Below are 13,830 nucleotides of genomic sequence, written 5' to 3'. Positions count from 1 at the left end.
AAATGAACCATAGGCCATTATTCTAGTTCACTCTTAGAGGCAAATTCCTTCTCAAATGGACAAAACCATGTGCACTGCAGGTGGGGCAGATATAACATGTGCAGAGAGAATTAGATTTGGGTGGGGTTTGCTTCAAAGTGAGATCTATATTGCATTGTAAAAATAAAGCAGTCAGTATTTTCCCTGCACAGAAACAAAATAACTCACCCAAATCTAATTCTATCTGTACCTGTTACATATGCCCCCCCCCCCCCCCCCCCCCTGCAATGCACATGGTTTTGTCCATCTGAGATGGAATTTGCTTCTAAGAGTGAACTAGAATAAGGCCCCTAGTGTGTAAGTGTGTTATTGTACATGTGTTTAGGGTAGAATAGGTATTAAGGAATTATAACATTTTTGGTTTTACAGTATTTTATTTTGTTTTTATTTTTGGTCCATTTTTTTTCATCCCTTGTCTTTTTTTTCTCTTTCTTCATTTGCAGAATGTCACTGGATCCTCTTCTTGATGATGTTGCAGAAGATATACTGAAGGGTTTATTCTCCAGTTACTGTATGATATAACTATTGCCTTTCATGTACTGTATCTCTTACTTACATACAAATAAAAAGTGTCTGCACCTAACTGTTGACCACCTATCAGTAGCCTCCATCCTGTCATCATTTTTTCCTTTAACATCCTTATTTTTAGTATCATGAAAGTGTACGCCTTTCCCCATGCTCTATAGTGCATATAGCATAGCTTTATCAGCTCCACAACGACTGTATTATGTCCCATTATCCATTCTGATCTCATTGGCCAGGCTGGACCTGACAGCCTCAGCACCTTCTGATAGTATATATTCATAAAACCCAAGTGGCGAGAATAATGCGAGAGCTGCTCTGTTCTACTAGAACCTCCAATGACAGTTAACAAGCTCAAGGTATCAACTATATGTTGGCCCACCAGGAATCTTCCCTGTGGGCCCTATGGCCAATCCACCCCTTGTACACATGGTCATTGAAGAACAACACACATTAAAAAGTGCTAACAATACCATGGAGGAGATTTAAAAACCCTTAGACAGTACCTACCAAATACCAACCAATCAGCTCCTAACTGCCATATTGTGGTCAGTTTGAAAAATGTCAGTAAGGAACTGATTGGTTGGAAGTTTATCTCTGTCCACTTTAGCTCTGTCCAATACTTAGTACAGTACATCTGCCTCATGTATTGTATCGGTGCATTATAAAAGTGTTAGGCATATCTCCCTGTAGCATATTGTACCATACTTATCTACCCTCCTGGAAGGTTGGACAAGCCTCCCACATTTATCGGGGCCCCCGCATAAGCCCCCACATTCCCTCCCTCTCTCTGCCGGTCAAATTCCGGCATTCTCGGCTCTTCACGGAGAAGGGGCGGGGCTAAAATAATGAAAATTGCATCATTTAGTAGCACCACCTTCCCAAAGAGCCACGAATCACAGCATTTACAATAAAGGGGTGGGGCTTAATGATGGCATTCCCAGCCCCACCCCTCGACAAAGCTGCAAAGAGTGTCCTCTGCAGGCTTCTCCCGAAGAGGAGACACTTAAAAGTAGTCAAGTATGTATTGTGCTCTATAGTTAATGACTCTTCCATTGGAATAGAATTATATTTTTCCAGAGCAGTAAGAGTTGTAACAGTGCTGGCAATTTCAGAAATCACATGATGCAATCACTTGTCGGAAAATGGAAGTGTACAGGTCCATTCGCTTTCATTAATTCCTTGACTACAAGCATTAAAGTGCATTTAATAAGCTTTAAAGACACGATAAAAGCTTCAATTTTATTCCAAAATTACACTTGTGTCTCCTTTACAAATCTTGTGTGGGGAACATCACTCTGAAAATACTATTCTCATTATCGTCTTCCAAGTGCTGGATGCCTGGATAAATCTGATTATCTGTGTCAACAAAATCCACAATTCTAATTGTATAGATAACATACATACCGGACATAGCATAAGTGTAATGTGTTGATGAGAAAAAAAAAATAATAAGATTGTATTTTTGAAACACCGAGATGGTAAAATGACATTCTGAGATATATTCAGGTTAGATCTTTAACAGTCTGATGTGTGCCATCTACAGGACAGAAAATATAATTCATAAACGAAAGAAAAATCATACGGATAAAACAACTGCAGACAGGGAATATGTTTTCCCTCTTTATTTGTACATACAAAAATTTTTAATAGACAGCAACAGCACTAGTGCCGACATTGTAAACAAATGTAATGCAGGACTTATATTTAAGCAGATCAGGTTCCGCATGCATTCATTTTTGTTTTAAACAAAAGACCCCCAAGTATCTATAAGATTTTTTAAATAAAGAGTGTCCCACTTACATTGGCGTATCTATTATGTGGTGTATATGGGTACCTTTGTCCAGAGGACTCACATCACACACCCTGAAGCAGCACCACCAATCACAGGGAAAACCGAACAGCAACCATTTTCCTGGAGATTTGAGCATGCGCAGTGCAGACAATTCCCTGGGAACATGGTGGTGAGCTATGTTTGTGGAGACCTGCACATGAACTACAATATACGATGGTTGGGTCGACACACAAAAGGTAAACATGCATTTGGTCGACCACTGTCTAGGTCCACAGTCAAAAGGTCAACATGTTTTAGTTTTTTTTCCAGCCGACATGTGCCGACAGGCGGTATTTCATGCTCTACCATCCACTAGGGCATGGAGGGAGAATAGAATAGCATGGCGAGTGCAGCAAGCCATGGGAGGGGACGCGGTGCACTGATACAGTTACCATGTCAACCATGTCGACATTCGGGGAACACAAAAAAACCCATGTCGACATTTTGACTGTTGACATAGACAGTGTCAACCTAATGCTTGAGGCAACCTTCCAACCATGTCTACTTTTAAGTATGTCGACCTATTTGAGGTGTCAACGTAAGCCATGTCGACCTTCAGTGGTCAACTTAATGCATGTCGACCTTTTGTGGGCCAAACCAATGGCCCATACCCATGAATTGCTAAGTGAAAGTAAAGACAGACTAGTTGGTAAATCCTGTTTTTATATTGAAGCTGGCATTATTCTAGGAGGCTGATTCAATTCTGTGTGATGTTGGATCCAAGCCCAGCTCAGCCCGAACAGTCCTTGGAAGCTGATAATGATGGCATAGCATGGTACCATCATTATCACCTCAACATTACATAATTACCCGCGCTCCACTATAGAAATGTGCAGGATAATAAATGCTGTTCAACTTCCGTATCTACTGTTGATTACCCATCCTTCACATACTGGCCCTTATTCTGGTTGGTGCGGTAATGTCCGCGTGCGTTCGTGCCGCCGATGTGTCTGCGCATGTGCAGAGGCGTCTCTGCGAACGGAACGCACATCCAAATTCCGCATGAAATGTGTACACTACGAACAGGGGGTGGAGAGGGGAGCGAAGAGCTGTTTGGGCTCATTACCATATGTTTACACCCCGCGTTTCATGGGCGTTCCCATGAAAACGCTGGGCGTACGTATGGTAATGCACTGTGACGCACGTGTAGGGGGCGGACATATGACATTGCCGGATGTCAGCTGCCCGCCCAGATCCCTGCTTTTGCACGGAGAAATGCCGTGTGGTCTGAGGTTGCGGGAGCTGGCGGACCACTCGGCCCTGCATTCGATGGTCTGCGACCATCGAATGATGGGGGAGGTTCCAAGAGATGGAGGAGGTGTATCCGTGAGAAATCCACTCGTGCACCGTGCGGTCAGCGGCTTACCGCATTCGGACGGAGTGAGCGATCCGTACGAAAGGCGGGGTTTAGGACGCAAGGTCCTGTCCGCATATTCGGCTATGTCCGCACCGACCAGAATAAGGCCCACTGTCTGTATTCTGTAATATCATGGAAAAATGAATCTCCCCGTAAGAGTGAGGTCAGATGTACAAATATATTACTACAGATACTGTATGGAAAAATGCCCAAAGAGGGGCATTTATGTATTCTCCATAGTCAATAGTCCAGCGCACAGGTTCTCAAAGTCAGTCCCCACACAGTGCACGTTTTCCAGGTCTCCTCACAGAATCACAAGTGAAATATTTAGCTCCACCTGTGGATCTTTTAAAATGTCTCATTCAGTAATGAGTGCACCTGTCGAGTGACCTGGAAAACGTGAACTGTGTGGGGTCTTGAGGACCGAGTTTAATAACCACTGGTCTAGCATAAAGGTGCCCATACACGTACCGATTACCTGGTACTTTTTGTGCTAAAATAGCATCGTTGTGCATGCAATGCGATGCTATTTTAGCACAAAAAGTACCGGGTAATTGGTACGTGTATGGGCACCTTAAGAAATTTTGGTTCTCGCTGCCCATCACCCAACCTTTGCTACTGTTGAACCTTTTTTGCCTTGTCCTAAACGGTGATAAAACAAAATACATTTTTGTGACATTCTTTATCTTTATAAATAACACCATTAATAAGCTGTCATTGAGCCAGTGGTGGAAAATGCGACATGTACAGTACATAGAGGCTGCGTGACATTTCTATAAATGTCGTGTAAGCAAGAGGGCCTCTCTCCATCCAGAAATCTGTCTACCCCACTTTAATAAATAAGCCACAGCGTGCATACATTCTGGCTACTCTGTCACCTTCATAATAATGCTCCATTAGGATATTAGTGTTCATGTGAAATAACAACAAGGTCTATTTATACTGTATGTGCAGGATGGATGTGACCAATGGTTGCAGGTACTGTAATATTTCTTGTTTTTCCATCATCTCCCTACAAACGCTATCTGTACAACACTCTGGGCCCGATTCAGACCTGTTCGCTGAGCAGCTAGTGCTCGGAACCCAGGGATCAGGTTAGCGCCACCCAGGGCTATTTTTCAGCAGGCTCCAGCAGGAACTGAGGCCCTTATTCTAGTTCACACTTTCTGCCAAAATCTTTCTTAGATGGACAAAACCATGTGCACTGCAAGTGGGGCAGATGTTACTTGTGCAGAGAGAGTTAGATTTGGGTGGGGTTTTACTTCAAAATGAGATCTATATTGCAGTGTAAAAATAAAGCAGCCAGTATTTACCCTGCACAGAAACAAAATGACTCACCCAAATCTAATTCTCTCTGCACATTTTAAATCTGCCCCCCTTCAGTGCACATGGTTTTGTCCATCTAAGTAAGATTTTGTCAGAAAGAGTGAACTAGAATAAGGGACTCAGTTTCTGCTGGAGCCTGCTGAAAAATAGCCCTGGCGCCACCTATCTGCACTGCTGTGAATGCGTCTGCAGCTGTGCACACAGGGGGAAATCCATTTGTAATCAGTCACCATCAAATGGATTACCCCTGTTCGCAAGCACCGGGTAAATTTGCAAGCACCGGCGACGGCCATGGGGAGGAGGCCGCTGATGGTGTCAGTGAATCTCCCTCCCAAGGGCACGGGAACACCTGCGTTTTCTGGGGCACTCCCAGAAAATGCTAGATTACCACCCCCAAATGGTCACAGGGTATCATTGACTTTGCATACGGACAGTGAAGGCTAGCCTTCGCTTGCGCCGTTCGTACAGATGGCTCGCACATGCGCACAGTGTACCGCACACATGCGCGGTCATCCGATAATTGCTCGGGCTGCGAATCCACAGCCAAGCGTGCGTGTCTGAATAAGGCCCTCTGTCCCAGGGCTGAGATAAGGTCTTTTGGCTCTTGAACACTGATGTCTCTGACCAACTGTCATAACAGCTAGAACTAAAGCTGCAAGGGTAATGGGGAAAGGCAGGAAGGCAACAGATGTACAGTATGAAGCAGTGATAAGGGAGGGGAAGCGATCCAGAAGAGAAGTGGCCCATGGCAACCAATCAGCTGCTCTGTATAATTGTATATTTTGCAAATTATAGATGTTACTTCAGTGCTGATTGGTTGCCATGGGCCACTTCTCCACTGGCTCACTTCTCCGCCCATATGCTTCATACATCTACCCCTGAGTGTGTGTTGGTCTTTAGCATCCACCTCCAAGGTTTGAAAGATCTCCCCCCGTGTCAACTAAAGTGTTGTCTAGCTCCAGGCAGGGAACCTTGCCACCATACAGTATGTGGACCAGATGTATCAAGCTTCAAAGTGATAAAATGGAGAGTGATAAACAGCCAGCCAATCTGCTCCTACAGTACCTGTTATTTTTCAAACTCAGCCTGTAACAGGGCAGTTAGGAGCGGATTGGATGGCTGTTTATCACTCTCCATGTTATCACTTTTTGAAGCTTGATACATCTGGCTGTGAGTCAGTAGCAAATAATCCCAAAGACGGGCTCACTCATGAATTTCGAAAATACAATTATTAGCCCAAACACCAAAGCCTGATGAATGGCAATAATAAAGCAGCATAGGAACATTAAGCAGGAATTGAATGGGTGCACAGCTGTATTGCTTTCAAACTTTAATGTAAAATTCATGGCACAGTGTGCACTCAACTATCTGTACAAGGCTATAGCACTCTATTTCACCAACCTCTTCCTCGCTGTCCCCTCTCTACATACAACTCAGTTTGCTTGCTCATTTTGTTCTAAACGCTCCAAGAAAAAGAGTTTCTGATTAACAAATTATAAGAATTCCATGGCCTCGGACAGGACCTATTACAGCGAGCAGAAGTGATGTTACACGGAGCACTGGGGCTGAGAGCCAAAGCTCAGGTGCATTTTTTTGGTTGTCCACACGGCGGCCTTCCCTGAGTGGTAACTCCTGAGGTTGCGGTTTATCTGGGCTGCAGCGGGTATCGCCCTCGAGCACGGAGGCTGGGCTTGCTTATACTTTGTCCGGCATCTTGGAAGAACTAAGGGAGAGAGAGATGAATTATCAAAGTTGCATTTATAACAGTAATGGGGCCTACACACATAGAGATAGCTCAGATCGCTCAGCACAGAGGCGTACCTACATATTCATGGGCCCCATAGCAAAAATTTGTAAGGGCCCCCTATTTAGCAACTGATGGTGATAAATGTATGTAAAACATATTACTTAGACAGCAAAGATGGGCCCCCTTCAGCTCTGGGCCCCATAGCAGTTGCACCCCTTGCACCTATGGTAGTTACAACCTTGGCTCAGCATAAAACAATGCACAGTGATGTGTGCTGAGCAATCTGTCAGGGCCAGTGTTCTCCGGTAAGGACACCGGCCCTGCATGACGATCTAACTAGATTTATCCAGCATGCTGGATCATAACCACCAGGTGATATCGCCGTGTGGGGGGCCGCGCATCGCTATGGTTCCTACACACAGAGCAATGTAGGGGCATTTTCTAAGCAATCTAATTAAATTAAGTCAGATCTCTTAGGAAATGCCCTGAAATTGCCCCATTACATGAAAGTGTTTGCTGATTCCAACATCGCTGATCAGTGTAAACGCAGATTAGCACAGTCATTTAACTGGGGAATTCCACCATGTTATTTTACCAATAAAAAAATGATGACAAGTTGAGCATTTTATCTTAACCATTAGAATTTTGGAGCATTACAGCAGAAATAATATGGACTTGGATGTATCACACCACTGGGTATTCTCTATCTGCTTTATTTTTCTTTTAATGAACGTTTTCCCCTCCACCGTACACACGAGCTTAGTGGTAATAAACCTGCAGCCACTGTATTATCCCCAGCCCCTGGGAGCTGTACAATATTGGAATATCCTATGTAAGCTGCTGTAATAATTCTGGCAAGCACAGTGTAAGCAAAGCTCTGCACTATGGATTCTTTAATGCATTATGGTATCATTTAGGGTGGATCATTGTGATGTCCTAAACAGATGTAACACAAATCTTAAGACATGTGCGCTGATTCAACAGAAGGCGTAACTTACTTTAAGCACCCAGGTTTGTAAACTCTAGTCACATTTTAATAAAACATACGTAATATGTTTTTTGCAGACACCAATAACATATATACAGTAGAAGACAATACATTATAATTTAAACCAGGGATGCAGAACCTTTGGGCCTCCAGCTGTTGTTGACCTACACATCCCAGCATGCCCTGCGACAGTTTTAGCATTGCAAAAAAGCAAAACTGTAGCAGGGCATGCTGGGATGTGTAGTTCTACAATAGCTGGAGGGCCAAAGGTTCCCCATCCCTGATTTAAACCCTGAACTAATGTATTGTACACCAAACTGACTGTCGGTTGACACCAAGTTAAATAAAAAAAAAAAAAAAGATTATTGCAAAATATGAGGTATTTGTTCACTATACAGTACAGCATGTGCTCCATTATGACTGTGGTATGGGGGTAGAGGCGTGCGCAGCCCATTTTATTAGGGGGTGCACCATTGGAGGGGCGTGTCCATCACCGTCTACTGGGCGTTTCCATCACAGCCTGCTGGGCATCAATGCAAACTAAATAAACAGTGACTTACTGTATTTATGTATTTGCACTTCAGAATGAATCATTCCCCCCACATATACTAGAAACAGGGAAAGTGTGTGCCGAAGGCACACTGCAACAATTTACACTGTAATGTCCATTACACATAATGCCCATCACACTGCAACACATAATGCCCATTACACTGCAACAATTTACACTGTAATGCCCATTTCACCTAATGCCACACAACGTGATGCCCATTCAACATAATGCCACACACCATAATGCCCATCACACATAATGCCACACACCATACTGCCCATTACACATTATGTCACACACTGTAATGCCCATTACACATTATACCACACACTGTAATGCCCATTACACATTATGCCACACACCATAATGGCTGCCTCACAACCGTGATGCACATTAAACATTACGCTTCCCATTGTTATGCCCATTACATATTGCACCTCACACTGTGATGCCCATGACGCCTCACTCTGTGATGCCCCTTTACACGTTACGCCTCACACCATGATGCCCATTACGCCTCACACCTTGATGCCCATTACACCTTACGCCTCACACCGTGATGCCCATTACACATTACGCCTCACACCGTGATGCCCATTACACATTATGCCACACGCTGTGATGCCCATTACACCATATTTGACACACGTGATGACCATTACACATTATGCCACATGCTGTAATGCCTATTACATATAATACCACACACCGTTCTGACAATTTCATGTGATGCAACATACTGTAAGTATTGCTTATCTACATGGTAATTTCTAGGGGTTTCATGCTTGATGCCAGGGCTTTTATGCTCGATGTATATATCATGATATGTAAAAAATTTAGATATCATAGATGCATATCAAAATAAATGTATAAAATTCAGCTATTTCTTATACACGGAATGCAGTTTAAATCCCGGCGGTCGGGATCCCGGCGTTCAAAATCCCGAACATCGAAATCCCAACACTTTCTCCCCCCGTGGGTGTCCACGTGGCGAGCACAGCGAGCCCGCAAGGGGGGGGGCGATCCAACAGAGGACATATTTTCTAGGTCTTTATTGATTAGCGCTGCCGACGGCAGCAGCGGCCCAGCAGGGTAGTGATGGGCCACTGCAACTACACAGATAACCCGGCGTCCGGGTAAACTGTACCCGCCCCCCCTCTCGGCGACATGTTAGGACGTGCTGCAATCATGTGGGGGGTGTCAGCACCCCCCTTGCGCACGCCTATGTATGGGGGTCCGACAGTCGGAATCATGACCACCGGTACGCCGACAGCAGGGCGAGCGCAAAGAAGCCCTTTGTGGGCTTGGTGGCTTGCCACAGGTTATATTCTCCTTATATGGGCGTTGTGGACCCCTATTAGGGAGACTAGCCACTGTAAGTCGGAATTCCAACTGTCAAGCTTTTAACAGTTGAGATTTCGACGTTGGTCTACTGAATCCCTACTGTAGGGAGGACATCCGGCACCCCTCCATTATATACAGGTTATATTTGCTAACCATCCCAGAACATCAACAAGACTCCAACACCATGTCTACCCAGATGACATTTCTTATGACAGAATGTTGACCTAATGTCAGTGGGGGCCCTGCAGTCACTTACCTGTTCATTGCGGTAGCAGTGTCTTCCAGGCTGGTCATGTGACCAGCAGAAGTTGCGCATTTTACCCCAAATGCTAGTGCCAAACACCAATTCAGCCAATCCATAATATCCTCAGCAGCCTTACCCTAATCATTCTAAGAATGTCAATATGGTGCTTGTCAAAATTTTAAGCCATGTCGATATTCTAGCATCAATGCTGCGGTGTTGATATTACAAATGTTTATATGGTAAACCATGTGACCTGATATGAATACAGAATCATATAGAAAGAAAACTATTTTACAATAAGGCTCAAAATTATATTTGAAAATAACATCCGATTATTGTAAATAATCAAATTGCAACTAAACCCAGAGAAGTTGGTTGTTGTTGAGGATCTTTCCTTAATAGAATGTCAGAATAGCTCAATTACCTGATAAAATCAATCATTCTGCCCTATTTAAGTTAATTATACATTGAAAGGAGAGTTAAATGAGGGTGAGAAGTGAAATGTGGGGAGAAGATGAGCATGAAGGTGTAAGGGGATTGTGTGTTTCAGAAGGTAGTATGAAATAAGATGTAATGTGGGGAATTAAAGGCCTATTTCAGAACTGATAACAGGACAACTTTGTTCTCAAAATAGGAAAAAAACATGGGGGTAATTAGGATCTGCTTGCTAGGCTGTGTAAATTCACTACCTAACAAGCAGGTAAAAGTCACCCCACCGAACTCACGCAGAACGCGGAACTCGTCAATCAGCTAAATAAGGTTCCGAAAACGTTAAGTATATGCACTTGTACAGGTAGTTCCAAGGATTCAAGGGGGTTTATTCTAGTTCATTCTTTCTGACAAAATCCTTCTTAGATGGACAAAACCATGTGCACTGCAGGGGGGCAGATGTAACATGTGCAGAGAGAATTAGATTTGGGTGAGTTATTTTGTTTCTGTGCAGGGAAAATACTGACTGCATGATTTTACACTTCAATATAGATCTCACTTTGAAGAAAAACCCCACCCAAATCTAATTCTCTCTGCACAAGTTACATCTGCCCCACCCGCAGTGCACATGGTTTTGTCCATCTAAGAAGGATTTTGTCAGAAAGAATGGACTAGAATAACCCCCAAGATACCTTTCTTTATATGCCCCCCCCCCCCCTAGTATTAGGCAGAGCCTAGGCCAGTGCACGGAATTTGTGCCCTACCTCTCAGAATGGGAAAATTCACTCCAATTAAAATGACAAGACACAGTAGCACAATCATATACCCATTACACCGCATGTAGTGCCCTTGATTCATAGTAAATCACACAGTTAAGCCCCTTATACACATAATGTCCACAGTTGTGCTGCTTATACACATCTGTTGCTGTCATTCCAGCAGCTCACCAGACCAGAATCTTCGCAAGGGCATTGATGGTGGGCATATGCGCATGCGCGGGGTCATTTCTGCACATGTGCATACGCCAAGTGCAGGCGTCCACGGCGAACATGGTGTTCACCGGGCGCACACACCCAAGTGTATGATCGGGCGAAGAGGGGCGTTGGCCGCCCATTTGCATATGGTGCCAGAAGAAGCCGCAGGGACAGGCTTTTCTGTTGGAATTACTGTTCAGGACTGCGGTAGAGTTCCCCCTAACATTAGAGGTGGTGGAACTCAGTCCCGACCCGTTTCCCCTCACTTTAACCACTGTATGGAGGTTATATGGGAAAACAGTTGCCCTACTCTCAAAGTAAATGAGCTGAAGCTACCATGGCCTTTAGAAAGGAGGAGAGGAAATGGTTCAATCCTGTACTTTACTGATGCTGATTTGTTTAACAATAATGGAGTTCAAATGGTTCATTTAGTAAAGAGGGAGACAGTCCAGCTCAGGAGTGACCTCTGATTAGGGTTACACACCCCGGGAGACACACGCTGACAATGATGGTTGGACACATTTCAGAAAGGGGGCCAATCCCAAAAGGATTTCCCAACTGAGGCTGCAGGAAGAGAGTTTTCCTGCATCGCAGGCTCAGGAGGACCAAGGAATCTGTATAGTCCCCTTCTCTCCCCCCCCCCCCCCGGCCACTGTCACTGCAGGGGAGGGACTGTCACAGGATTCCATGATAGGATCGCTCACCTGCCTGGGCTGACTATATAGCTAAAAACAAATCTTTGCAGCGCAAAGTTATTTTTTTCCAAAAATATCCCCAAAATTGTTCATTTGTTAAAGGATTATGAAATGAATTAATGAATTAAAGAGCTATTTAATCCTTAACGAGTATAATACCCATTAATACATTTGTTGACACAATTATACTCGGTAAGGGTTAAATCGTTTATTACTTACAAAATCTAATCATTAAAAATAATTGTCACTTTTGGGGACATCTTTTAAAAAAATATTAACGGGTTAATTGAGCAACACGGTAAAGGATCATTGAGCATTTGCTTTTGCTATAAATAGCTCGGAACATTCACGTTAATCGCTAAATAGATTTTGAGGCATGGTGCCCATATGTGAATGTTTTAGGTAAAATGTATATTTATATACGACCTACTTATTCATGGAACGAGCCATGGGATAAAATATAAACAGATCTGTAACTGGGTTTTGCATGAACAGTTTCATATTGATTATTAGATTTGCTTTCTTTAAATCTATTACAATTGAAATCCAGAAGAAGCAGCAGCTGTGGTTATAATCCCCCAGGCCCTATTAATAATACATTCAATAATAAAGATAGCCAAGATAATGCTTTGATTCTAAGATATATAGGGCCTGATTCAAGAAGGCTTGCTATGCAGCGTTCCCTGCTCAGCTGGCCCGAACACAGTTGTATAATTATACAAGGCTGTGGTATGTGTCAGGTAGGACAAAGGGTTTTGAGAACTGCATTGAGCAAGATATGAAATATATCACATTAAGCCCTGTATAGATCCATATGAGAATAATATAGGCATAATGCCTTGTGTATAGTTAATTCAATTGAAAATACTTTAGTATTAGCATTAGCAATCCTATAAGAGATGACTCAATTAGGACCTTGCAGTGAAGCCCCATCAGGCCGGAGATCAGACAGGAACAATCATTTGCAGTTGCTAAAAATACTTTCTGATACGCCACTGTCCTGACTTCTGAAAACAGTGCTGGTTCTTAATTAGCGTCTCATTTGTACAATGTACATCTGCGTGAGGCATTCACTGAGTGGTTATTTTTATACACTGAATATTACCTGTCATTTTAAAGCACAGTACTATAAGTACAATGCAATTAAATGCATTCTAAAAATAAATGAAAACTAGATGTGAGTACCAACTTTCTTTGGTGTGCACCAACCAAATAACCCTAAGTCACACTTACTGTATACCAAATAACTATCCCCATAAATGTATGACAATGGTGTTCATTCGGATGTAGTTGGAGTTCCTGTGTCCGTAGCAAAGTACTGATTATCTGTACTTTGGGGGTTATTCTGGTTCATTTGCTCGGATGCGAATTCGCATTTTTGCGAGTGAACCAGATCCCGTCTTGAGAATGGTGGGACGTCGTCACACCATTCGTAAGGCACGTTCCTTCACACTGGCTGTGAATGGATGTTTTAAATAAACATCTATTCGCATGTCAGTGGAACCTCCCACATCTTTTGATGGTCACAGACCATCGAAAGATGTGGATGGTGCACGCATATGTACGGTTGCTCTGAGCAACTTACATATGCGTGTACGATCGGGGGGAAGTGGGCGAGCAGCTGACCGACCCCCACATGTGCGGCACGGCCCCATTATCATGAGATCGCCCAGCGTTGTCATGGGAACACTCATGAAATGCTGGGCGTTCCCATATGCTAAAGAGCAGCCTGGCGTCCCACTACCCCCTCTCCAGCCACAAAGATCGCAGTAATATGC

The 13,830-nt window shown here is 43.6% G+C and overlaps 1 protein-coding gene across 6 annotated transcripts in view; it reads right to left on the bottom strand.

Annotated features, from left to right (window-relative positions):
• Window positions 1-6,391: 6,391 nt before the first annotated feature.
• Window positions 6,392-13,830, bottom strand: part of SEC16B (SEC16 homolog B, endoplasmic reticulum export factor) — a 169,219-nt gene continuing 161,780 nt past the window's right edge. For all 6 annotated transcript variants that reach the window (XM_083157257.1, XM_083157258.1, XM_083157255.1 and 3 more), the window contains one exon: window positions 6,392-6,801. In XM_083157257.1, coding sequence (XP_083013383.1) covers window positions 6,724-6,801 — 78 coding nt within the window. In that variant the 3' untranslated portion in view covers window positions 6,392-6,723. The remainder of the gene's footprint in view (window positions 6,802-13,830) is intronic.

This window comes from Crinia signifera, chromosome 8 (genome assembly GCF_055691185.1).
Source record: "Crinia signifera chromosome 8, ASM5569118v1, whole genome shotgun sequence".
Lineage (NCBI taxonomy): Eukaryota > Metazoa > Chordata > Amphibia > Anura > Myobatrachidae > Crinia > Crinia signifera.
This window is presented reverse-complemented; position numbering and strand designations above follow the sequence as displayed.